Below are 21,951 nucleotides of genomic sequence, written 5' to 3'. Positions count from 1 at the left end.
CATGCTTAGTCGTGGTCATGTGACTTCCCCAATGGACACATTCAACTAACATGTGGAGAATAGAACAGAGAAACTACCTACAGTCATGAATTCATAGCACTGTGGTGGAAAACGGGTAGTTTTTAAGTGGAGGCGGTGAAGGGAGGAAGGAAGGCAGCGAACATGGCGGCCGCTGTGTTGATACTCTTCGTCTCCTGTTTGTCCCTCAGTGAAAACCTGGTAAGATTCAAAACACCCAAGTTGACTGAATAGCGGAACAGTCACGTGATCACTCATAGTGGAAATATTGACATATTTCACGTTGTTCAGTAATTGTGAAATTCTTATGATGACAGAAGGATTAATAGACGTCATCATACATACTGACTTTTATACAACAATATATGAATTAACTGTCAATGCAGACTTATTTGCCCTGGAACTTAGACGTTTTAGATGCTGTTTCCTGTTTCCATTCAGATTGTTTTAGTTTGTGGGGAAGTAAACTGAAGTGAAAACAAATGTCAACTACAAAATATTTAAAATGTATAATAATAATAATCCAGGACTGAAATTTAAAGCAGTATTTCTTTTATGTTTTTCTTTCTTTTTTCCTCTTTCATGTTGCTGATAATCTGGGATATGTCTCCGATACATATGGATTGTAAAGGAGAGGCAGAGATAAGCCCTGGGTTTCAGCCTTTTCCTTTTATGATTACCAATTGCGCTGGAGCATATTTTGTAAAAAAAAAAAAAAAAAAGAATCTCTGAATTTGTATTATTTCTTTCTGTATGTTGCATATTCAATAATCATGATTGTCTTGCAGGTCTCCGGTGGAAGATCATTCTCTATAGACTACAAAAACGACTGTTTCCTCAAGGATGGGAAGCCTTTTCAGTTCATTTCAGGCAGCGTCCACTACTCAAGAATCCCCCGGCAATACTGGAAGGACCGGCTCGTAAAGATGTACATGACTGGTCTCAATGCTGTTCAAGTGTAAGCTCAAAACCATAATGTACATATAAGGATATTGTTGGTTGGGATAGTACTCTACCTTTCTGTTTGGTTTGGTTGACATTAAAATGCTTCCCCACAGATATGTGCCCTGGAACTTCCATGAAGCTGTACCGGACGTCCACGACTTCACAGCTGACAGAGATTTGGAGCATTTTTTGGATCTGGCCAATCAGACTGGTCTTCTGGTTATCCTGCGTCCAGGACCGTACATCTGTGCAGAATGGGAAATGGTAGTACATTTGATTTGTTTATGTCAATACATAAAGGCTAAGTAGTATTATATTAATAGCCATTCAGAAACGTCGGTGACATTTATTTGTAGGACACAAAATAACAGACTAAATAGAGGTACGAATTTTCCAAGAAAATGGATCTCTACCTTAAAAAAATAAAACAATAAGAAAACACAAAATAATAGAAAACCGAAATTCTAAAATATTTCATGAAAGTAAAGAAAACTGATTTATAGTTGTATGGTTGTAACGTTTCTCAGTAAAGCAGTGTCAGTAAAAGTTTGCTATTGTGGAGGGATTTTATTTTGAAGGTGCATTTCCTATGTTTTAAAATACTAATGATGCGTCTGCTTTCGCATTGTAGTTAAATATTAAATATTAGACTTTAGAGACTGATCATATGATAAATCTGCTTTGGATTAGAAAGGAGAAACGTAATCTCAAACGTTGTCCATTTTTAGAGTCAGTTTTTCTTATTAAAATAAATAAAAATAAACCTATCTTGTGTGTTTCTTTACAGGGTGGATTACCGGCGTGGCTTCTTCAGAAACCAAACATCATACTCCGCTCTGCTGACACGGGTACAAGTGCAACAACATGCCCCGTGCATGTTTATCGCTTTATTTATAATGTAACATATCACATGCATTTGTTTTCTTCTCTCTAGATTATCTGCAGGCAGTCAGTAACTGGCTTGCTGTTCTCCTTCCCAAAATGAGACCATGGCTCTATATCAATGGGGGTAACATCATCAGTGTCCAGGTAGAGTACTGAATGTATACCACATAGAAGTGTTTTGGTCTTGGTTTAAATGAACCATCTTTCCGAAATGCAGGTGGAGAATGAATATGGAAGCTACTACGCCTGTGACTACAACTACATGCGTCAGCTGCGGACTCTGTTTCGCCACTTTCTCGGTGAAGACGTGGTGCTGTTCACCACCGACGGGAACACAGACAAGGAAATGAAGTGCGGTACTCTCGAAGGATTATATGCCACGGTGGACTTTGGCACAGGTGTGTTACAGAGAAAACGGCATCTGCTTATGTGAAGCTGATCATACACAAATATAGAATGACCTCAGTTTCTTTCCTCATTTCAGACACCAATGTAACTGAAGCCTTCAGTCGGCAAAGAAGGTTTGAACCTCAAGGCCCCCTGGTCAGTTAAACGTCAAAATTCTTTTCATTTGGTAATTTCTATCTCATCCAACTAAACGTAGGATGGAAGAACTGACTTATAAATGGTGTTGCAGGTGAACTCGGAGTTCTACACTGGCTGGTTGGACCACTGGGGAGATCAGCATGCTGTGGTCAATACTCAGAAGGTCAGCAAAGTACTAGAAGAGATGCTAACCATGGGGGCCAACGTCAACATGTATGTCCCTCCAAACTCAGTCCTTCCACTGTTTCCTTTGTGAAAAATGAAATGGATACAAATGCAGTTGCTCAGTCTATCCTCCCCTCTTTTCTCAGGTACATGTTTGAGGGAGGCACTAACTTTGGCTACTGGAATGGTAAAGTCCTTTGATATGAATATAGCAGTGCTGATAAAAGTCTTATCTTTTGGTTCCTTCATCTCGGAGTATTTCTCTCTTCAAGGTGCCGATCATGACAACAAGTATCGCTCAGTCGTGACTAGTTACGATTACGATGCCCCGCTATCTGAGGCAGGAGACCCCACAGAGAAGCTGCTGGCCATCAGAGAAGTCATCAAGCAGGTACTTCTGATCGCCCCGTTGACCTGACCACATCTGTACTGTATGTACAGTATATCTGAAATCTGATTTTTAATTCCTCTGCAGTTCAGAGAAATTCCTTCCGGATCCATGCCACCAGCAACTCCCAAGTTTGCCTATGGCTTTGTGACCCTGAGAAAGGTAATACAGCATTATTTTAATGGCGATAAAGAGCGGAACAGGCTGTGTTTGATGTCAATAAAGGAAAAAACGTTTGCAGGTTGGAAGCATCAATGATGTTTTGAACACCATTTCGCCTCTGGGGCCAGTCAGATCTCAGGATCCACTGACGTTTGAAGAGATAAAGCAGGTACGGTGGGTTGTCGTGGCATTAAAACTCTTGAAACATGGAGAACTTCTAGACTGTTTGTGTCTGCAACGTGTCATGTCTATTGTGTTCCAGTACTATGGATACATGCTGTATCGAACCACGCTGCCCCGGGACCTCTCGCAGCCCACGCCACTCATCTCCCCACTGAATGGGGTTCATGACCGTGCATATGTGTCCGTCAATGGGGTAAGCCTTTACAATGAACTATTGTTGTCCTGTCCAATTACATTTTCAGGTCATGTATGTGGGAAAAAAAAAAAAACACACCACAGGTTAACGGCAAATATTCATGCTCGTGTAATGACATATAGACGTTTCAAGTGTTCATTTCTTTTCAGCGTTCATGTTGGTGAACATGCATGTGTGTCTGTATGAGCAGGTTTTCCAGGGCCTGCTGGAAAGAGACAAAGTGCTGGTAATGAACGTCACTGGACAGCAGGGGGACACATTGGACATCCTTATTGAGAACATGGGCAGGGTTAACTTTGGCAGCAAAATCAACGATTACAAGGTAACTCACTTGTTTTGGCAAAAGAAAAAGTCCCAATGCAGAACCTAAGGCAGATGGCACAATCTTAAGGACAGAGACAATACAACAATATTAATAACATAAAACGGATAAATAGATCAATAAATAGAAAAACTAATGGGGAAAAAATGTATAATCCCATCAAGAGTTTTGGCTTTCTTAAAAAGTCTTATTTTGTTGACATTGTCTAAACTTCTGTATAAACATGATAAACAGTATTTTTTCCCCCTTTTGCCCTTATTTAAAAAAAAGAGTCTTGTTTATTTTTATAAACAAGACTTTTTCATTTTAAAAAGGGTTAAAAATGTTTGTCAAACGTAATCCACAAAAAGGATATGATGATACAGAATTTTAGATACATTATTCATACAGTACAAGTACTTCGCCAGCAGGCAAACTATTCATATTGATTATTTTTTATCTATTTGAATATGGAGTAAGCACCACTCCCGCTCCTGTTAGCTGTGATTATATGACACATGCGCTGAAAAATGCCTATTTCCTCAGTTACTCAGAGTTCAAATGCTCGGTGGTAAACGGTTTGCGTACTGCAGGGCCTTGTGAGCAACCTGTTTCTGGGTAAAGACCTGTTGACTGATTGGAGGATCTATCCTCTGGATATTGATGGAGCCATCACTGGCGGATGGCCGCAATATGGACAGTCACTGCCCACTCCTGAGAAGGAAGCCTCAGCTGGACCGACCTTCTACACGGGAACGCTGCAGCCCAACGGCTTAGCGTGGGACACCTTTCTCAGACTTAGTGAATGGAGAAAGGTAATGTGGATGTGGTACTTGGAGTAAAACAGTTGTATCTTCTCTGATGTTGACATTTTTCCCTTTGTTTTATACCAGGGTCAGGTTTGGCTGAATGGTGTGAACCTAGGGCGATACTGGCCGGCCAGAGGCCCTCAAATGACTCTCTATGTCCCAGGATCTTTACTCAGCACCACCCGACCCAACAAGATCACAGTGCTGGAGCTGGAGGGGGCACCAGCACACATGCGGGTTCTGTTCATGGATCGGCCTCAGCTCAATTTCACTGTTGATAAATCATAACAGAGTGCACGGAATTTTGTACTGTATGCAAGGAAGCTGAGCAGTTCACCTGCATTACCTATGTGCCATCATTCTTCTTGATCATGCAGATTTCAGTGGAGTCAAAACCTGCTTTAACATTTCACACGACAGCTGTTCTGAATAGTGAAGAAAGCCCCTATTGTCTGGTCCTGTCACTGCACATACAATAAAGTGGAATATCAAAATAAAAAAATATATGCTAGGGATTATTCAGAGAAAACTAAATTTGAATTTGATGGTGGTAATTCATATAATACAGTTTCTATAGATTTAAATTTATGATTGAGAATGGAACTTTTTTATAAATTAAATTAATTGGTTTTATTTCATTTTACAGTGACAACCAAACAATGCACTGCAGAGAACGCTGACATTTGTAAAAAATAGAATGAGAGAAATATTAAGACAACCTGTGGAACAAACTTTAGAAGAGGGAAGTGGAGAATTGTCTCTGAGAAAAGAGTTACAGGCCATAGACGTATTAGTCTCTGGAGGTAGCATTTTGCTGAATACTTTTTGTGGTTCTTTCTGTACATATCCATTCTCTATATGAAGCTATGCAGAGTTTTTGACCTTAAAAAAAATGTGGTGACTGTTGGAATGTAAAGCAGTCAGTTTGCTGGATTTAATCAGTTTGTATGCATTGGTTTTCATATCTTTTGTTATTTAAAGATTTTTTTTATATATATATATATATATATATCACATTCATTCGGTTTACTTTTGTCTCCTTTTTTCCATGCTACAATACAAAATGACCACATGTAACAACAACGACATATTTGCACTGATGAAAGTAAAAGATATCGACACGTCACGGAAGGAAAAGCTGATGGCTTAAATTTTGTTACGTTGATTCACTTCCAGGGTTTTACTGATACTGCAAGGATTTAGCTGATTGAGGAACATCAGCAATCACCCTCCCTCTCACAATCCATAGACAGTGTCTGATTTATTAGGACATGATCCTTTTACTTGGTTAAGACAAATGGATTGTGGAGATGAAACAACAGATGCTGTAAAAATGTGTTTTATTTCCTTGTTCAAGGTAGTTTCTTGTGTGTGTATAGATGATCTCTCTTGATGTAAAAAGTGCACTGGTTTGAAAATGGACTGATACTTGATAACACAGACATGAGTCAATTTACAGTTGACATTATCAACTGTAAGAACAACCTCTAGTCCACTGTAATTCAACTTAATCTATATCTAATCCCATCTGGTACATTGGTTCAGCTTTAGCAAATAAATGTAATTCCACATTATACTCCAATAGTGTGTTATTTCTGGTCACCCATTTTTTCATCCAAGATATTTAATCATCATTTATTTAAATATAGATGACGTTATTACTGATTAATTGCAGGATTTTGTTTAAAAATAAAATAGAAAGATTTAGTGGAGGGAGAGTCACGCTCAAATCTACTTGATGTTCCGCATCTAAACAAGTTCCAAGTTACCAGCAGCTTCATGATCATAATTACAAGATAATTATAGATCACAATAGGCCATGTTACGTCAGGTTATGTCATTTGCTTTCCTTTATTTCAGGACTGGACGATGATCAGACTGGCAGTTGTGAACAACATTTACGTGTGTTTTTATGAGGTAGCATTTTAAAATAAATGTCCTCGTGTTACAGAAGTTGTTGTTAGTTCTTGCCTGGGAGAGGGTTTGCTTTTCGATGTGCTTGGACACAGCGAGGGGTGCAGAACCAGTAGTCCAGGTACTGAAACGGGACCTTCCCAAGCAAAGACTCCCCACACGACCAGCACCTCCTGGTAACAAGGGGAAACCAACATAAAAAAAACACACACACACACACACACACACACACACACACACACACACACACACACAGCAGACATTTTTGAGTGACAAACATTAATTGGAATGAATGCACAGCTCAGTTGGCGCTTGTGGGTCTTACTTGATGTTAGAGATGCTGACTCCTGATGCAGCTACCTGCTCTGCCAACCTTTTCTCTGCTGCCAGAGCTCTCTGAAAACAAACAGAACACATGAACTGAACATTCACGTCTCTTCTTCTTTTAAAAACATTAAACAAAAATGCACAAGAACTCACCTTTTCCCGATCGCTCAGAGACGCAAACCTCTTCTTTTCCTCGGCCTCCAGCTCCTCTTTCTTCTTCTCCTCCTTCTGCTCTTTTTCTCGCTGTTTTCTCACTGCTTTTTGAGCCCTTTTCTTCTCCACCTTTTTGGATTCAATCTCTGCCGTCAGTGGCCCAGGCACCTGTGAGGTGTAGCGGAGTTGAATGGGAACCAATAAACTTGCAGCTTGAATGTGATGGATACCACTTATTAAGTCAGAGCATCGGCTCTCACCTGTGCCTTGCTGTAGTCATATCTGTCAGGATTCTCGCCCATGTATTTACGAAAGACATTTCTCGTGTCTTTGTCAGGGGCGACAATATACGGGCTCTGCCCTTTGTTATCCCTATGAAACAAATATTGCACAAATTCTACTGATGATCACAGTGAAGGTGTATTTTGATCACTGTAGTTTTTTTTTTTTCCGTACCTGCAGGCCGGGTCTGCTCCTGCATCGAGGAGCAGCCTGACCACTGCCTTTTGTGCAGCTGCAGTTGCGACATGCAGCAAAGTGAAGCCTGCAGAGTCTATGGGTTTATTGAGAAGTGTCACGTTTGAGTTGCTGGTCACCAACTGCTCTTGACTCTCTGTGGTTCCTGCACGCAGCTCCAGCAGGCTGCTTAGGGCGTCCACGTCCCCGGTCTTGCAGGCCGTAAAGAGGCCGTCCCTCAGGCCATAATCCCATGACTCATCAACGGCTTCTATGAAGACACAGGAAGCTGAATTATGAATTATGAGTTTTGAGAGAGAGAGAGAGAGAGAGAGAGATTTTCAGTGTAGGGAGGAATGGTAAGAAGAAGACCTCCTACTCACCCTCCACTTGTTTCTTTGCTTTCTTCTTTCCCTTGGTCTTTGTTTGCGTCTCTTGAGTGGCGTCCTCTGCAGGTGTAGCCCCCCGTAACACCTCTTCTTGGTCATCTGCTTCTGTATTACTCAATTCTGTCACAGATCGATATGGAATTTCATGAACTTTGCTGAACTTCTGAGTGAGAAATGAGCATTCCTATGGGTTCCTGTAACGTAGCTCTGTCCACCTACGTGACAGCACACTGGATTTGACCTACCCTCAGTTTGCATTTTGGCTCCCTCCTTCTTTCTCCTCCTCCTTCTCTTGTGCCTGGGAGGACATACTTCATATTCCCTGAGGTCCAGGGTTCCTAATGTCAGCTCCTCCATGTGTAGCTGGATGTCTCCACCCTCCTCTTTATCTGAGCTATCTGGGTTTTCTTCTGCTGATGCCAAAAAAAAAAAGAGGAAATATAATATAAAACCAAGTTTCATAATACAATACCTCTGTAAAGTTATTCTACAGTTACATTAAAATTGTAAATCCACACACACACACACATATCCAGAAATGCTAAACTTACCCAGCTCTTGATCAGAGTTTTTCGGTTCTACTGCTTTGACAGTTTTCTTCCACACTTTTTTCGACGGACTGAAGAGTGCAGACATGTCTGTGTCTCTCCCTGCATTAAGATATTTCTGATTATACCTTGGCTGTATGACAGTGAGCAGGCAACATGTTATTACTCCAAGTATGTTATTCAGCTTACCGTAAACACGAAGTGTGGAAAGCATCTCGTGTACCCGCTGCACTTCTCGAAACGTTGACCTGCGCGTTGGGAAGGGAAGTGTGCTGATCCTGGGATCTTTCTTGTCAAAAGGTGCTGCCCGACCACTAAAAAATATGCTCTTGTTGTAGCTGGGGGCTCGTATAAATATTGCAGAGGCCTCCTTCAAGTGTTCGGCCCAGGTTACAAGGAGATCCTGAATATCCTGCATGAAAGTGACATAGACATTTTACATTAACTACTCTGTAAATTAACAACCATATTTACTCTGAACACCCTGGTTTTCCATCAAAGTGTGTCCACCACAGTTACTTGTGTTTTTGGATTTATTCGACAAAAATTACAAAAGGAAAAAGCATACATATCGACACTTATCACGTCTGAACACGGTCAGAAAAACGTGAACTGCTCCGACAGTCAACCCCGATCCCCTTAAAGCTACAGGCACTTATTTTTTTCTATCCCATGAGAAATAAATTGTGATATTTTGAATTAAATACCGATGCTTGAGTGCAACAAATATGGTGCAAATATTAATTAAATAATAATTAGGACCAAACCAAACACTTTTAAATGCAGTTAAATCCGAATTAGATTTAATCATGAACTGAATGAGACAAAGATGGGACTTAACCAGGATTATGTGGACCATTGATGTGTTGAATAAAACACTATTAAGCATTAGTATAACTACAATAGCTGAACAGATAATAATCTTGCCTTGACGAGAGCTGCCTCATTATATCGCCTCAGAGCCGCCCCTGCAGACTTCGGTGCGTGACTGCGATTCTGAGAGTCTCTCAGCCCTTGAGCGGTGCCGCGCTTCGCTCGCACCGTGTATCGGTGGAAAGTCTTGTGCTGAAGGACTTCTTTTCTGTAACACAAATACAGCTGTGAATACAGAGGTGTGTGTGTGTCCCATGGCTCCTCACTTTCTGTGGATAATCTGGAATCTAAAAACAACAACATTCTGCTTACCCTTGGAATATAGCACCAGCAAAATGGCCTCCACCTGTCATGAGAATGACCCACACTGTCTTCCTACTTAAAGCCATTAGAGAGGATCCTGCATCCAGCTCATCATTTTCCTGAAACGATTGCAAGAACAAAACATGAAGTTAGGATGAAGTGAGAAGGTCACACAGACAAACGGTACACTGTCAATGACTGAACCTGCTGAAACTCACCTTCCCCGGCAGAATACAGCGATGGACTGATAGATACTGTCCACCTAAGTTCTGGAAAACCACTTTACTGGAGACTCGACAAGTCATTGAACTGGTTTCAATTGAGCCGTCATTGTCTGTGCCAGGGGCGTTACTGCTTGCTCTCCCACCATCGCTGTTCTCTTCCTCTGAATCAGACTCTGAGCCTGAGATACTGGACATGTCTCCTGTATAGAGATGAGTGGAAATCAATTAGCTGTTACCGCCGCTCCCTTACTCTCCTCTTACACTCTGTGCTAGATGTGTAGGGCTTTCTCACCAGCTCCAGTTTTCCTCTCAAACTCCTCCACTGTGATGGGCGACAATCCTGCCAACTTTTGTCTCAAGTTGAAGCGATGCCAGTCGAGCTTGTAGTGTTCCATCTGACATAGTCACCCAGAAGACACGAGAACAGCGTTCATCACATTAGCATCTTGTATTTGAACAAAACAGCGAGGAGCGTTTTGATGATGATCACCTGCTCCTCGCGGTTGATGAAGGGGCACCTGCAGGCTGAGCAGACCATCTTGTCCGACACCTCCTTGGCTAAGTTGCACTCTCGCTGTCTGTCATACTCCACGTGTTTATCTTCCAACACTGTGTGCGGGTCTATGTGTTAAACAAGTAGAAAGTCAGAGCACAGAACAGACCAGGCATGAACTGCAGTTTATATACATACAGTATATACATACCGGGAGGGCCAGGCTCTGTGTTGGCAGATTGCTTCAGGAAAGACCTCACTTCTCTCAGTCCAAGCAAAGCCTCGTCATTTGGGCAAAGATCAAAGACGGAGCGCTGGTCAACGCAAGTCGTCATCACTGTAGGTTTTATTTACCAGACTTGGGGCAAAATAAACAGATAAACCTACAGTTAGTTGGGTGTCAATAAAAACTGGAGTAATTTCTTCTTGGTGCAGATAAACCTGACGTCACTAAAACGTAATGCAGTGTTATTTTTACATTGCTGTGTTGTTACTTAAGTAAACAGTGGTGCTGTTGAATTCTTCATGTTGATACTTGCCTTCATTGAATGCTCTAACATTTGAAAAGGAAATTGCATCTGCCTTTGATCTTAACTTAATGGACAGTTCAAAGACAGGTTTTTAAAAGATCAGAGACGTTTTTTTGCAACGGGACCAAATATGTCTTTGATATTTGCTTTAATCTGCAACTGTCTGTGATCTTTTAACATGTCTTTGATCTTTGCTCCCTATTCATCCGGTGCAATAACAGCGAACAAATTAACAGCGCACTATTGCAGCATGTTTTGATATGTCATTTATCAGGTTATCCCATACCTGCATGGCATCCTTTACAGAATAATTAGAAGTGGAATAAAAACGATGGATTGTAAAAGATAACAGTGAATGTGAAAGATTGTTAAAAGTTCACTAAAAAAAAAATGCTTTCTAACTTGAAAATTCCACAAGGGGGCGCCAGCTGTTTTTCACTTTTTAAATAATCTTTCAAATATGCAGACATAAAAAAAGGGTATTTTGTTTCCAACCAAAATGTGAGGTCACGTGATCTTAGTGTGCTTTAGTTATATACATATGTTATTGCAATAACATCGCGAATAACGATTATTTTAGTATGGATAATCGTGAAATTATATTTTCTCCTAAGCATATGAATTACACTAGTCTGTTATTACAAATAAATGACACATATTGCATCACAATCATTTAACGTCACTACAAGTCGATCATACACTCAATGATTAAAGCTGAAGCTCAATGATTAAAGCCTGAATCTGTCCTTTGACCAACACGTGTCGTACTAACGTCACTAGCGGTGAATGTGTCGTTTTGCTGCTCTAACAGATTTTTAAGTAGATGACATATTATGGTACGAGTAACAACTACATACGAACTTAAAAATAGCCGCTTACCATAAAAAGATGTCAGTCAGAGGAGTGAGGTTTCACCATGTGCCGAACAGCGGCGAGGATTAAACAACACTAACCGTCAAATCCACTTTTTCAAATGGGATCATATGCTGTGATATATGCGACAGCAGGACTGTGAGTGGAAACAACAACAGCAGAGAGATCGTTGTCAACTGGTTCCGACGCGTCTTATCCTATGTTAGAAAAACACGTTTCCGCTTTTTCCTTCCTCCCGTCATTATAGACTACGGAAGCCTCAACGCGTCAGAAGATAAAAGGGCGAAGCAATGTATTATGTGAGTGTATTAAGTTTAAACGACTGTTAATGTGACTATATATATATATTTAATTTTAAATCAATGGACTTTCGAACGTCACTTTCGATTAAGTGTAGGTTTTTTGTTGGTTTGTTTTTGTTTTTTGAAGTGTGGTTGTATTAGATATATTGAGTGACACACACTCTTGATTTTGTATGCTATTTCTGAGAATCAGGCTGGGACCTGTATGTGTCTGCTCTCGCTATCATCAGCGATACATGGAAAAAAAGATTTTAGCCAATAAAAAAAAGGAAAAATAGGGTGTCATAAAGGAAAACACTTTATTGGGTCCAACAGAATATATACAAATTGATTCATAAATATTAAATGACACACAGAAATAACAAGCGATTGTTTACAAAACAAATAAAAATATACATTTTTGAATCACGTGGGTTTGCTTTGATTTCACTTTCTCTTTGTGGTCAGAGTGGATCAGCAGCCTCTGCTGTTGGCAAAAAATAGGCAGTTTATTACAAACTTTAGCAAAAAGAAGTTGCCAAGGATGTAGATATCCTCCACACTCTCCTTACCAGACACATTGCGAGTTTTGGCCTCTGCCAGAAGTTGTTGCACCTCCATAATTTCAGCAGTGAGGCTTCTTGCCTTGTTTGTTAGACGCTCCCTCCTTTCCTCTAAATTTCGGTTTCTGAAACACGGGGAAGTTTACAGAGCAGGTCTGCACATTTAAAACATCAGTTTCTGTGCACACACCACACACAACAATACCTGTCCTCTGAGATTTGACCATTCAGTTGTTCAGAAAGATCCCTTTCCTTTAGCAGCATTTGACCCAGTTGCTGTAACACATCAATAACTCCACTATTTGCCATTGTCAACTCCATCCGCTGCTCAGATTCTCTTGAGCTGCAAATGAGAGCTGAACTTATTAGACAGTAAACAACGACACACAAATCAACACAAAACAGTACAGTTACCAATAGCAGCAAATGCTCTCCTATGTTTTCACTGATAGAAAGCATCCATGTCACAGTCTGGTCAGCGCCTTCATACCTCATTCAACCACACAAAATACCTGAATTATTTCTTTAATTTAGTTTCAACAATATGTCATTGTGCAGTAGTGCTCCTAATCTTTTTCAATTTGATGTGATTAAATACAGTATTATCGCTTCTGAATTCAGTCTATGCTCATACTGCTCATTGGTTTTAGTTCTTACTTAGATGAGACTTCATTTAGTTATTTTTACACCTGACGAGGGCTTTTATATGGATATACATGGGAAAATTATTTGGGAAACAAACATTTAAAAAAGAAAAAATACAGAATTTCTGACTTTAATCTCAGAATTCTGAATTTAATCTGACTTAAATCTCAGAATCAAAATCTCAGAATTCTGATTTAATCTTATATCTTTTCTTCTTAGAATTCTGACTTTTTTTGTTTCCAGTTTTTTTTTTGCATGTGGCCCTAATAATCTTCTTTACAACCAAACATGTCGCAAATAAATAAATAGAATAAGTAATTTATTTAAAACAAACAAACAAACAAACAAACAAACATATAAAACCATAGAATTAATTTGTTGCCACCAGGATGATAGCATTGAAATACCCAGCAGGCCTCACAGGGTTGGTCTGTTGAAAACACAACCATTACAGGCGTGAAAGCAACAGTTAGTGACAGAAGAACCTGTTTGTGTTGAACCTGCATTCACATTTGGACTGAACCGAGCACAACACATGACCACTACAGGACTCATGTTGGTGTTCACAGAACAAAACTTAGCTCAAAATGAATCACATTACCATTCAAGCGTCTCCTGCTCGACACGCTGCCTTTGCTTCTGAATGTCCTCCAGTTTGAGTCTGTTCTCCAGGATGGCTTGTCGCCATGTGTTCATCTGCTCCTGCAATTCGGCGACACAACACACAGCGTTAACTATTGTTTTCTGCTCAAGGGTGAACTTCTTCAGCTGTTTCCTTCTTCGTTTGCACCGTAATTAGCTGTAGCCACAAACACTAAGCATACGACGTTTGGTTTCTTGCAGCTAATTCGTGTTTGACGGCAACTTTATCTCGTCATACCGTGGAATGGTCACGTCGCGCTGGGTACGTGAGGTGTGCAAATTCGCCCATGATAACATTCGTTTCTGCAGAATTCCACAGTCAACGTTAGTTAAATAGTGTTCGAATTGGTATATCTTACCATTGTAATACCAGTCTCCATGTCGACAGCTCAGAGCCCGGATAGCTCAGTCGGTAGAGCATCAGACTTTTAATCTGAGGGTCCAGGGTTCAAGTCCCTGTTCGGGCGGTAATTTATTTTCACATTAAGAAGAATATATTAATTTTCCATACGCTTGTAGATGAAGTTAAAAAGATAGCGTGTAGATCTTGCTGCTGTTTAGAGGTTTAACATGTGCGTTTACAAATGGACTTCTGCTTACCTTGGTTGTCAGGCCTGAACGTTCATCCATTTTCTACCGCTTAATCCTCCACAGCCAGGGCCACATGTAGAGACAAACACCCATTCACTCTCACACCTACGGTCAATTTAGAGTGTCCAATTTACTTTATCCCCATATTGAATGTTTTTGGACTGTGGGAGGACGCCGGAGGACCCGGAGAAAACCCTCGCTCACACGGGGAGTACATGCAAATTCCATGCAGAAAGACTCTTGTCCCAATCGGGGCTCGAACCGGCCTGAACAATTAATCGAAATTTAATTCGAATCGCAATACGGCGCCAATATTTCTTAAAGCCAAAATGTGTGTCAAATTACCATTTTTAGATTCAATCTCAGTCCTGAGGTGTGCACATCATGATCTACAGATTGACAAAAACATATTTGTTTTCCCACACAAATATCAGATCACAGTCATCACTTTTAATATATAATTTGCATAATCTCACCCTGATATTTATGCAAACTTGTTCAGCCCTAGTTATGACTTTCCATCATCTCAAACCAGACTGCTCATTCTTCTCTGACCTGTGACATCAACAAGGCATTTTTTTACAGTTATGGTGTGTACTCAATGCCCAGATCAGCCTTCAACAATGTCACATTTAAAGTTACCTTCAGGGCGTAGCCAAGACTTTATGGGGCCCTTTGGGGGGCCCCTCCCACCACCTAGGAGTCTGTTATTGATACAAATGTAATACTATAAATTACCTATATATTATAGCTGTTATTTACGCCAAATCAGTGGAAAGAGGGTAGTAAAATGATAAAACATTGCCTTGTTTTAATCTTTCAAGTGTGGTATACTGAACGTGAAGTGAAAAAATAACTAAATACAACAGCAGACTAGCAAACCAGAGCCTTGGTTTTGAAAACTTGGAACGGATGCAATTTAGTTATGATAAACACTATTTAGATTCACGAATTTAGCTTAAGATATAGATATATAGATTTCTAGCCCTCTGTACGGTAGCCCTTAGGACTTCAGCAGCGCGTCACATGTTTGTGACATCAGCTTCTCGGTACCATAATTCCTAAACGGTTGAATAACTGCCAGATATGGAAAGTGAAAGTTATCTTGGAAAAAGCAGCAGAAAGAGGCAGAAACACTCACTCATTGAAGGGATATGTTGAAATTGGTGGTAAGGGGGCCCCAAGCAGCCGCTCTGTTCGCTTATACCTATAGGGCCAGCCCTGTGCTGCCATGCAATTGTTAGATTAGATTTGCATGAACCTAAAAAAGTGAAGTTTTGTTACTGTCACATATCATCAGATATTACTAGAATACCACTGCATGTAAACTGTTGGTAAGCTTAGTTTCAGTAGGAAGAAAACAGTACTCCTGGTCAGTGAATCATACAACCAAAGCCTTAAATTGCCATGGAAAGATGCCACACATTAAAACATTTAATTTGAAGCTAGTGATTGAATTGAAGCTGTTATTATACACAGTGGGACCTCACATTATCCTACTGTTGGAGTTGTTGTTTATGAAAGAATCTAACTAATTTGGGTATTAAACTCACTCAAACAAATAACACTAACCATACCATGTAATTTACCCTGAGATAATCATGGGTATTATCTCAGGACAGTGATTGGAAACACTTATAAAGCCAAGTGTTTCCAAGTAAAATGGCAACACAGGCGACACATCTGAGCAGCCAAGATGGACCGGATTATCCTCCTGTGCATGGTCTCCTCCAGTATTTCAGCCGCACACACTCAGGTAAATATGCACAAGTTGAATTTAACAGGTTTATCGACCGTTTTGGAATCACGTACAACTTTGCCACTTTTGCAGAATTTTTTGTTCAGCCCAAAATGGCGACCTGTTGGCTATAAAGGTACAGTCAATGCAATTTTAATCAGATTGTAGCATGAGTGCAGTAAAGACACACACAAATTGACTAATACTCTTCTTTTTAAGAGCGTGATGAGGATGCTGTTAGGACAACGATGGATGAAATCATTAAAGCAAATGAGTTCCAAGGTAAGTTGCCGACAATTTGCTTGAAACATACTCTAACACATGTTTTCCAGTCTCAAATGCTTATAACTTGGCTGATTTTTGTCCCAGCTTCTCGTATCATTGATGGCTCCACCAGCCTGAGAGAGGGAGACATTGCTGTCTCTGCTGGAAGACGCTCCAAAGTCTGCTTTGCACGGAGCTGCCTCTGGTCAAAGTCAGTGGACGGACATGTCTACATTCCGTACAAGCTGTCACCTGACTACAGTATGCTTCTAACTTAGTTATTTGAATCGCATTTTCTGTATTCAATGTGACTACTTAAATACAATACTGTTGTTTTCTGTAGTGTAACAGATCACAGTCATATTGTTCATACATTTAACAACTTTTTTTAAACCAACAGCTGAAATTGATACAAAGCAGATAAAGAAAGGGATGGAGAACATAGAGAAAGGAACTTGTGTGCGATTTGTGCCTCGGACTCACCAGCGAGACTACATCGACATCCAGCAAAAGTCTGGGTGAGGGGATGAGAACATTTTATTTCATAACCTTGCAGAACCTATTTTAAAAATTCTAACTAGTGTCTCGATGTATGTGTTTTTGGTTGTTAATGCAGGTGCTGGTCCTACCTTGGTTCCCGTGGTGGAAGACAGACCGTGTCCCTCCAGAGCCCCGACTGTGTCCAAGTTGGAGTGGTTTCCCATGAGTTCATGCATGCCCTGGGCTTTGTGCACGAGCAGTCTCGCTTCGACCGGGACAACTATGTCACCATCATGTGGCCAAACATTTGGAGGGGTAATTTCCATGGGGCGGGAAAGAGGGGGTGGCATTGGGTCATGAAATCTCCACAAACGAAGCGTATCTGGGTACCAATTTTCACAAATAGAGATGTGAAATGCCTCACATTGTACATATCAAAATAAATAAATACATTTCCCATTTCCAACAGATCGTTTAAGGAATTTTGAGAAATTCAGGACGGACAATCTGGACCTGCCATATGACTATGGCTCAATCATGCACTTTGGGATGTAAGCAGTGTCACCTTGATTTAATCACTGCACAGTTTATTGTATACTTCACGTATTTGTAATGATGTGTATGTCTGTAGGTATGCCTACTCTCAGGATGGGGAGCCAACCATCATTCCTAAGAAAAGCAAAGACACAAAGCTGGGCCAAGCAACGACTCTCAGCCACATTGACAGGCTGAAAATCAACAAGCTTTACGAATGCAGTTGGTACCAAACCTGCTGTCAGACATTTGTAACAGTAATACAAAATGTGCAGGAAAAAAACGTGTAATTCCTTTTCTTTTCCTTTTCTTTTCTTTCCCACAGGTGACATGGATGAAAATTAACCAGACTGGAGTGGAGGGGAGGCTAATATAAGACGTTGCTGTTATATCTGAAAGACATTTTAAATAAACATTTCTGTGATCATTTCCTCTGTGTGCATGCAAATGTGTGAGTTTAAACACGATTTTAAACAGGTTGAGACAGTAAAAGTGGTGTGAGAGACTGACATTCATCATAACTTAGTTTGAACTTGTCTTCCATGTGCCACTATATGCTATATAGAGTTTCAAGTATTTCATAAATGAGTCTGACATAACATGAATGTAAATAAAATGGGTTTCTATACTTAGCAGACCAAGACTAAAGAGGGCTACTTACCTGGATTGATGAGTAACTAGTTTTGTGATAGGTCATGGAAGCATCCACATTTTAAATAAAGAACGTTCAACTCAAATACAGCAGTGTTATGTTTCAACATTTCCAGCAACCACATATTTGAAATTCACTAAACTTCCCCTCAAGTGTAGTTCTCCCCTGTGTCACTGCCTTTTAAATTTGCCCCAGGGACAAAAAAAAAGATAATATTGGGAGAAGGATCCTGTTTTGTTTTTATATTTATATGAGAAAATGTTTGCCGTCAAGCCAGTTATCAGCTGAGTTTATCACTAAATCACTAGTTGCCAGTTCGGTCAGACACAAATTGCTGGTCTGTCGGATGGGGCGAACAGTTATTCTCCTGATAGCAACTGCTGAGCTGAAGCACATCCAGCAGCACAACACAAAAGTGCTGAATCTTGACGTACGGTAAATACAGGGCACAAGTGAGGGTCAGCAGCGGGACCACCTGTTACGGCTCAGCAGTGGACTTGGCTAAATTACACACGCAGGGTTGATGAGGGGGTCTTAATCTTGCTTCATCATAGAACATGTGCCCAATCAGTACAGAGCACAGGAGGAGAAGTGGCTATATAGATTCAGTGGAGGAGAGGAGCTCATTTGCACTGGAATACCGCAGACTGATAGTGGTCTACCAAACTGACCCACAATGAATTCTACCACGATCCTCCTCTGTGTCTTCTTTGGCTTGCTGACCCAGGCGTACCTTCTCCCTGTTAAGGTCAGTACAAATATTTTAGATCACAGCCCCCCCCGTTACGTTTTGCAGCCCAACTCTTTTAACGTGCACCTCTGTGTTACAGAACTCCACAGGAGTACATGAGGGTAAAGTGAGGTTGAAAAGGAAATACTCAGGTGGGCTCTTGGCAAGAAAGAAACCTTTAAGTGCACTTCATCATGCATGTAAATAACAATCTTTTAACAACATTTTTTTATGGTGTTTTTTTTCCCGTCAATGTAAAACAGAGGAAGCCTATCATTATTTCTCTTTAAATGTAGATGATGACTTTGATGACATAAATGCGATGGATCAAATCCTGGCAGTCAACAGTAGTAAGTAATCTGCAAGTTATGCGAAATCATGCCTGTTCGTAACATGTACCGACGCATGTTTGTTTTTTCTCTCGTAAGGGCTGCGAGCACCTCGAGGCGTGACATTCAGAGAAGGCGATATTGCCACTTCACACTTACAGAGTGCAATAACTTGCCCTGGTAACTCCTGTCTGTGGCCTAAATCAGTCGATGGATTTGTTTATGTTCCATACATCATCTCCCCACTATACGGTATATGAATTTATATGGAGCAAGTATTTTAGAGGGGCTATTTTTACAGTTTGAATGTTTGTCACAATTTTGCTTCATGTTTTTTTAGACGACATGGACAGAATCACCATAGAAACCGGGATGCAAGACATCGCCGCTGGAACGTGCATCAAATTTGTTCCACGCACTCATGAGGGTAATTTCCTCGACGTTCAGCCAAGATATGGGTGAGTAGGATTCTGACAACATGTTGCACCTATGTGTTGTTTATATATAGTTATTGCATGTGATTTTTGTTGTGTTCTCCAAGCTGCTGGTCATTCCTGGGGCAGACTGGGGGAAGCCAAACTTTGTCACTGCAGACTCCTGGGTGCATGTGGGCAGGAGTGGCCTCCCACGAGTTCATGCACGCTCTTGGCTTTGTCCATGAGCAGTCCCGCTCTGACCGAGACCACTATGTTACAATTGTATGGAATAACATCATGCCAGGTTAGGATTGAGGATGAGGTTCATTTCATGTTGTATTTTCCTATATGATGACATAAATAATGTGCTTTTTAGTAAAATGTCCTTTATGTGCGCTGATGATTGACTTGTTGATTATGCCATGCTACAGCAGATTTTATTTTGTCAGACTGTTTAACCCTTAGTTAACCCAAGAGCACCCTTGGTAAATTGCTGTGGGAATAATACACAACTCCTTATATGGACATCCTGAGAGTGTGTGTGTTCATAGATCACATATTCAGGCTTTACAAAATGTGTTGAGTCTATGAGTCAAAGTTATGATTAATTCTATATTGAATATTTTTAAAAAGAAAAAGGCAGTAGTGATAATGGTGCAGAAATCACAAAATAGACAGTTTTCCGTCTATTTTTGTTCATAAAAATAAGCCAAGCGAACTTTGAAATTGAACAAATCTGAGTTGTTTTTCTTGGCAAGTTGGCAAAAATCAGATTGCCTATAGGTTGTGCTGAAAAAAAAGATATGTCTATGTATTGCACATTCTTATAGCCACTGTATGTAAGTTTAAATATAGTAATGGAATGGCAAAAAGCAGGCTAAATGCTCTGTGTTCTAAGGATTAAAACAGAGCTGTAAAATAATCTGTACCTTTTGTAATGATTTGAAATGTATTGGAATATTGGATGAACTGCTGCAACTGTACGTTTTGAGGTCTTATAGAGCCATGAGGGTCAGGCACTTTTGTGCATGACACAACAATCAGTCAATCAATCAAATGTCCTTTATTTTTGTGCTCTACCAGACCGCATTCACAACTTCAGGAAACAGCTGACAAACAATCTCAACAGCCCATATGACTACAACTCTGTCATGCATTATGGAAGGTATGCTGCTCCTTGAGGCAACATAATAACAGGTATTTTTTTGTTTTGTTTGTGCTGGGGCATTACAAGCATATACTTTATTTTTGCAGGTATGCCTTCTCTGAAGACGGTGGACCAACCATCATCCCCAAACCAGATCCTTACATTCCTATTGGCCAGCGAGATGGCCCGAGTGCTCTAGATCTTCATAAAATTAACGTCCTTTATAACTGTGGTAGGTGACCTTAAAAAAACTGACATCATTGCTGGACATCATTATTTCTTCAATAAAAATTAATGATGTATAATTTTTCTTTTCATTCCGTCATAGGTGCCAATGAGTAACTGGATCCAGAGAGTTAACCTAGTTTTTTTATAGTCTTATCTGTTGAATGTGCTCCCAGGTAATAAGTGCTATAGTCTTCAGCATGTGGTAAACATACATTTGTAGCCATTTCATTTCTCTGAATTCATATTTTTAAAACACTATCACAATTATTAGTCTGTATTTTTAGATTGAGTGCAATCTTTTCTTCTTTTTTTTTAGAACATTCTGTGAAACTGACATAAACTCTGTCATAAAATGAAATAAATGGACCATTAAAAATTGAAAAACAGCATTTCTCTAACAAGTATTTAAGCACTGTGATAATATGCTGGACCAGAAGTAAATTAGTTTCTCATGTGCGTACAGCTGACATTTAAATCACAGCATGCACAGACTGAAAGTGTTTGTTCTGTTTCTGCCTCCTTCTCAGCTTCTGCTCTCTTTAAATAAAACCAGTGCAACACTAAGTGTTATGCTTACTGTTTTACTTTCTGCATGTCGTGCAGCCATGGACTTCAAATTGGGGCTTCCATTGTGATCCATTATTGAAAATATGCAGTGTAACAGAATATGTCTGATCAGATCTTTAAAAATTTTTTTTTTATTAATGTCAAGTTTCAAGACTATTAAAATATTAAAACAAAGGTTGTTTGCTTTACTTAGGTGTTCCTGCCACCACGCAACCCAGTGTCAGCAGTCATTATCTGTTCTTCACATCCAAATCTAAAGTGTTGTGAAGGCAGAATGAAAGGAAAGTACAAAGGGAATAGGTGAGGAGTTGAGAAATATCAGAAACAGACATACTGCACTGTGTTATGCGATATTTTAGATGAGAATTAAAAATCTTAATCCAACCCATAGAGTCCATCATGGATTATTTGAGAAATATTGTAATTACTGGTAACATCATTTATTCAGATATGCTTAGGCCTT

General features: G+C 40.1%; 4 protein-coding genes and 1 non-coding gene across 8 annotated transcripts; 4 read left to right on the top strand and 1 right to left on the bottom strand.

Moving 5' to 3' along the window:
* On the top strand, positions 1–6,174 carry glb1l (galactosidase, beta 1-like). The gene is made up of 16 exons (XM_058620159.1): positions 1–219; positions 807–976; positions 1,077–1,227; positions 1,751–1,811; positions 1,898–1,992; positions 2,066–2,246; positions 2,333–2,391; positions 2,486–2,607; positions 2,706–2,746; positions 2,832–2,950; positions 3,035–3,109; positions 3,189–3,278; positions 3,372–3,485; positions 3,679–3,810; positions 4,383–4,604; positions 4,683–6,174. The coding sequence occupies exons 1-16, from the start codon at positions 163–165 to the stop codon at positions 4,884–4,886; spliced, it is 1,893 nt and encodes a 630-aa protein (XP_058476142.1). The 5' UTR covers positions 1–162; the 3' UTR covers positions 4,887–6,174.
* A 251-nt stretch (positions 6,175–6,425) lies between these two features.
* On the bottom strand, positions 6,426–11,927 carry ankzf1 (ankyrin repeat and zinc finger peptidyl tRNA hydrolase 1). Of its 2 annotated transcripts, none has more exons than XM_058620138.1 (16): positions 11,688–11,927; positions 10,490–10,636; positions 10,276–10,406; positions 10,078–10,180; positions 9,780–9,985; positions 9,571–9,680; positions 9,313–9,466; positions 8,575–8,797; positions 8,389–8,487; positions 8,083–8,250; positions 7,832–7,957; positions 7,449–7,719; positions 7,253–7,364; positions 6,993–7,160; positions 6,838–6,908; positions 6,426–6,685 (listed from the first exon to the last, which is right to left on the bottom strand). In XM_058620138.1, exons 2-16 carry the CDS (start codon positions 10,611–10,613, stop codon positions 6,559–6,561), a joined length of 2,193 nt encoding a protein of 730 aa, XP_058476121.1. In that variant the 5' UTR covers positions 10,614–10,636; positions 11,688–11,927; the 3' UTR covers positions 6,426–6,558. The 2 variants fall into 2 exon arrangements, with proteins under 2 accessions (XP_058476121.1, XP_058476129.1); XM_058620146.1 differs by having other exon boundaries at positions 8,083–8,247.
* Positions 11,928–14,206: 2,279 nt separating this feature from the next.
* On the top strand, positions 14,207–14,279 carry trnak-uuu (transfer RNA lysine (anticodon UUU)). The gene has a single exon. It is a non-coding gene; the product is annotated as a tRNA-Lys (tRNA).
* Positions 14,280–15,701: 1,422 nt separating this feature from the next.
* hce2l2 (high choriolytic enzyme 2-like 2) lies at positions 15,702–18,108 on the top strand. 2 transcript variants are annotated; one of them, XM_058620193.1, is made up of 9 exons: positions 15,702–16,159; positions 16,235–16,277; positions 16,361–16,423; positions 16,511–16,666; positions 16,806–16,923; positions 17,022–17,200; positions 17,355–17,436; positions 17,517–17,641; positions 17,745–18,108. In XM_058620193.1, the coding sequence occupies exons 1-9, from the start codon at positions 16,100–16,102 to the stop codon at positions 17,762–17,764; spliced, it is 846 nt and encodes a 281-aa protein (XP_058476176.1). In that variant the 5' UTR covers positions 15,702–16,099; the 3' UTR covers positions 17,765–18,108. The 2 variants fall into 2 exon arrangements, with proteins under 2 accessions (XP_058476176.1, XP_058476183.1); XM_058620200.1 differs by having other exon boundaries at positions 15,703–16,159; positions 17,517–17,645.
* Positions 18,109–18,698: 590 nt separating this feature from the next.
* hce2l1 (high choriolytic enzyme 2-like 1) lies at positions 18,699–21,559 on the top strand. Of its 2 annotated transcripts, none has more exons than XM_058620181.1 (9): positions 18,699–18,819; positions 18,902–18,953; positions 19,065–19,151; positions 19,230–19,382; positions 19,471–19,588; positions 19,672–19,850; positions 20,630–20,711; positions 20,801–20,925; positions 21,022–21,559. In XM_058620181.1, exons 1-9 carry the CDS (start codon positions 18,748–18,750, stop codon positions 21,033–21,035), a joined length of 882 nt encoding a protein of 293 aa, XP_058476164.1. In that variant the 5' UTR covers positions 18,699–18,747; the 3' UTR covers positions 21,036–21,559. The 2 variants fall into 2 exon arrangements, with proteins under 2 accessions (XP_058476164.1, XP_058476156.1); XM_058620173.1 differs by having other exon boundaries at positions 18,902–19,001; positions 19,098–19,151.
* Positions 21,560–21,951: the final 392 nt, after the last annotated feature.

Source organism: Solea solea, chromosome 2 (assembly GCF_958295425.1).
Source record: "Solea solea chromosome 2, fSolSol10.1, whole genome shotgun sequence".
Taxonomy (NCBI): Eukaryota; Metazoa; Chordata; class Actinopteri; order Pleuronectiformes; family Soleidae; genus Solea; species Solea solea.
This window is presented reverse-complemented; position numbering and strand designations above follow the sequence as displayed.

Excerpts from the sequence above, each read along its gene's own strand:
- hce2l2 (XM_058620193.1), top strand. The coding sequence starts at position 16,100 with ATGGACCGGATTATCCTCCTGTGCATGGTCTCCTCCAGTATTTCAGCC. Across the intron at positions 17,437-17,516 it reads TCAATCATGCACTTTGGGAT|GTATGCCTACTCTCAGGATG; the intron begins GTAAGCAGTGTC and ends GTATGTCTGTAG. Across the intron at positions 17,642-17,744 it reads CAACAAGCTTTACGAATGCA|GTGACATGGATGAAAATTAA; the intron begins GTTGGTACCAAA and ends TCTTTCCCACAG.
- ankzf1 (XM_058620138.1), bottom strand. The coding sequence starts at position 10,613 with ATGACGACTTGCGTTGACCAGCGCTCCGTCTTTGATCTTTGCCCAAAT. Across the intron at positions 9,986-10,077 it reads TGAGAGGAAAACTGGAGCTG|GAGACATGTCCAGTATCTCA; the intron begins GTGAGAAAGCCC and ends ATCTCTATACAG. Across the intron at positions 8,798-9,312 it reads ATGAGGCAGCTCTCGTCAAG|GATATTCAGGATCTCCTTGT; the intron begins GCAAGATTATTA and ends ACTTTCATGCAG.
- glb1l (XM_058620159.1), top strand. The coding sequence starts at position 163 with ATGGCGGCCGCTGTGTTGATACTCTTCGTCTCCTGTTTGTCCCTCAGT. Across the intron at positions 1,812-1,897 it reads ACTCCGCTCTGCTGACACGG|ATTATCTGCAGGCAGTCAGT; the intron begins GTACAAGTGCAA and ends TCTTCTCTCTAG. Across the intron at positions 2,392-2,485 it reads TTGAACCTCAAGGCCCCCTG|GTGAACTCGGAGTTCTACAC; the intron begins GTCAGTTAAACG and ends ATGGTGTTGCAG.
- hce2l1 (XM_058620173.1), top strand. The coding sequence starts at position 18,748 with ATGAATTCTACCACGATCCTCCTCTGTGTCTTCTTTGGCTTGCTGACC. Across the intron at positions 19,002-19,097 it reads AAGTGCACTTCATCATGCAT|ATGATGACTTTGATGACATA; the intron begins GTAAATAACAAT and ends CTTTAAATGTAG. Across the intron at positions 19,152-19,229 it reads AATCCTGGCAGTCAACAGTA|GGCTGCGAGCACCTCGAGGC; the intron begins GTAAGTAATCTG and ends TTCTCTCGTAAG.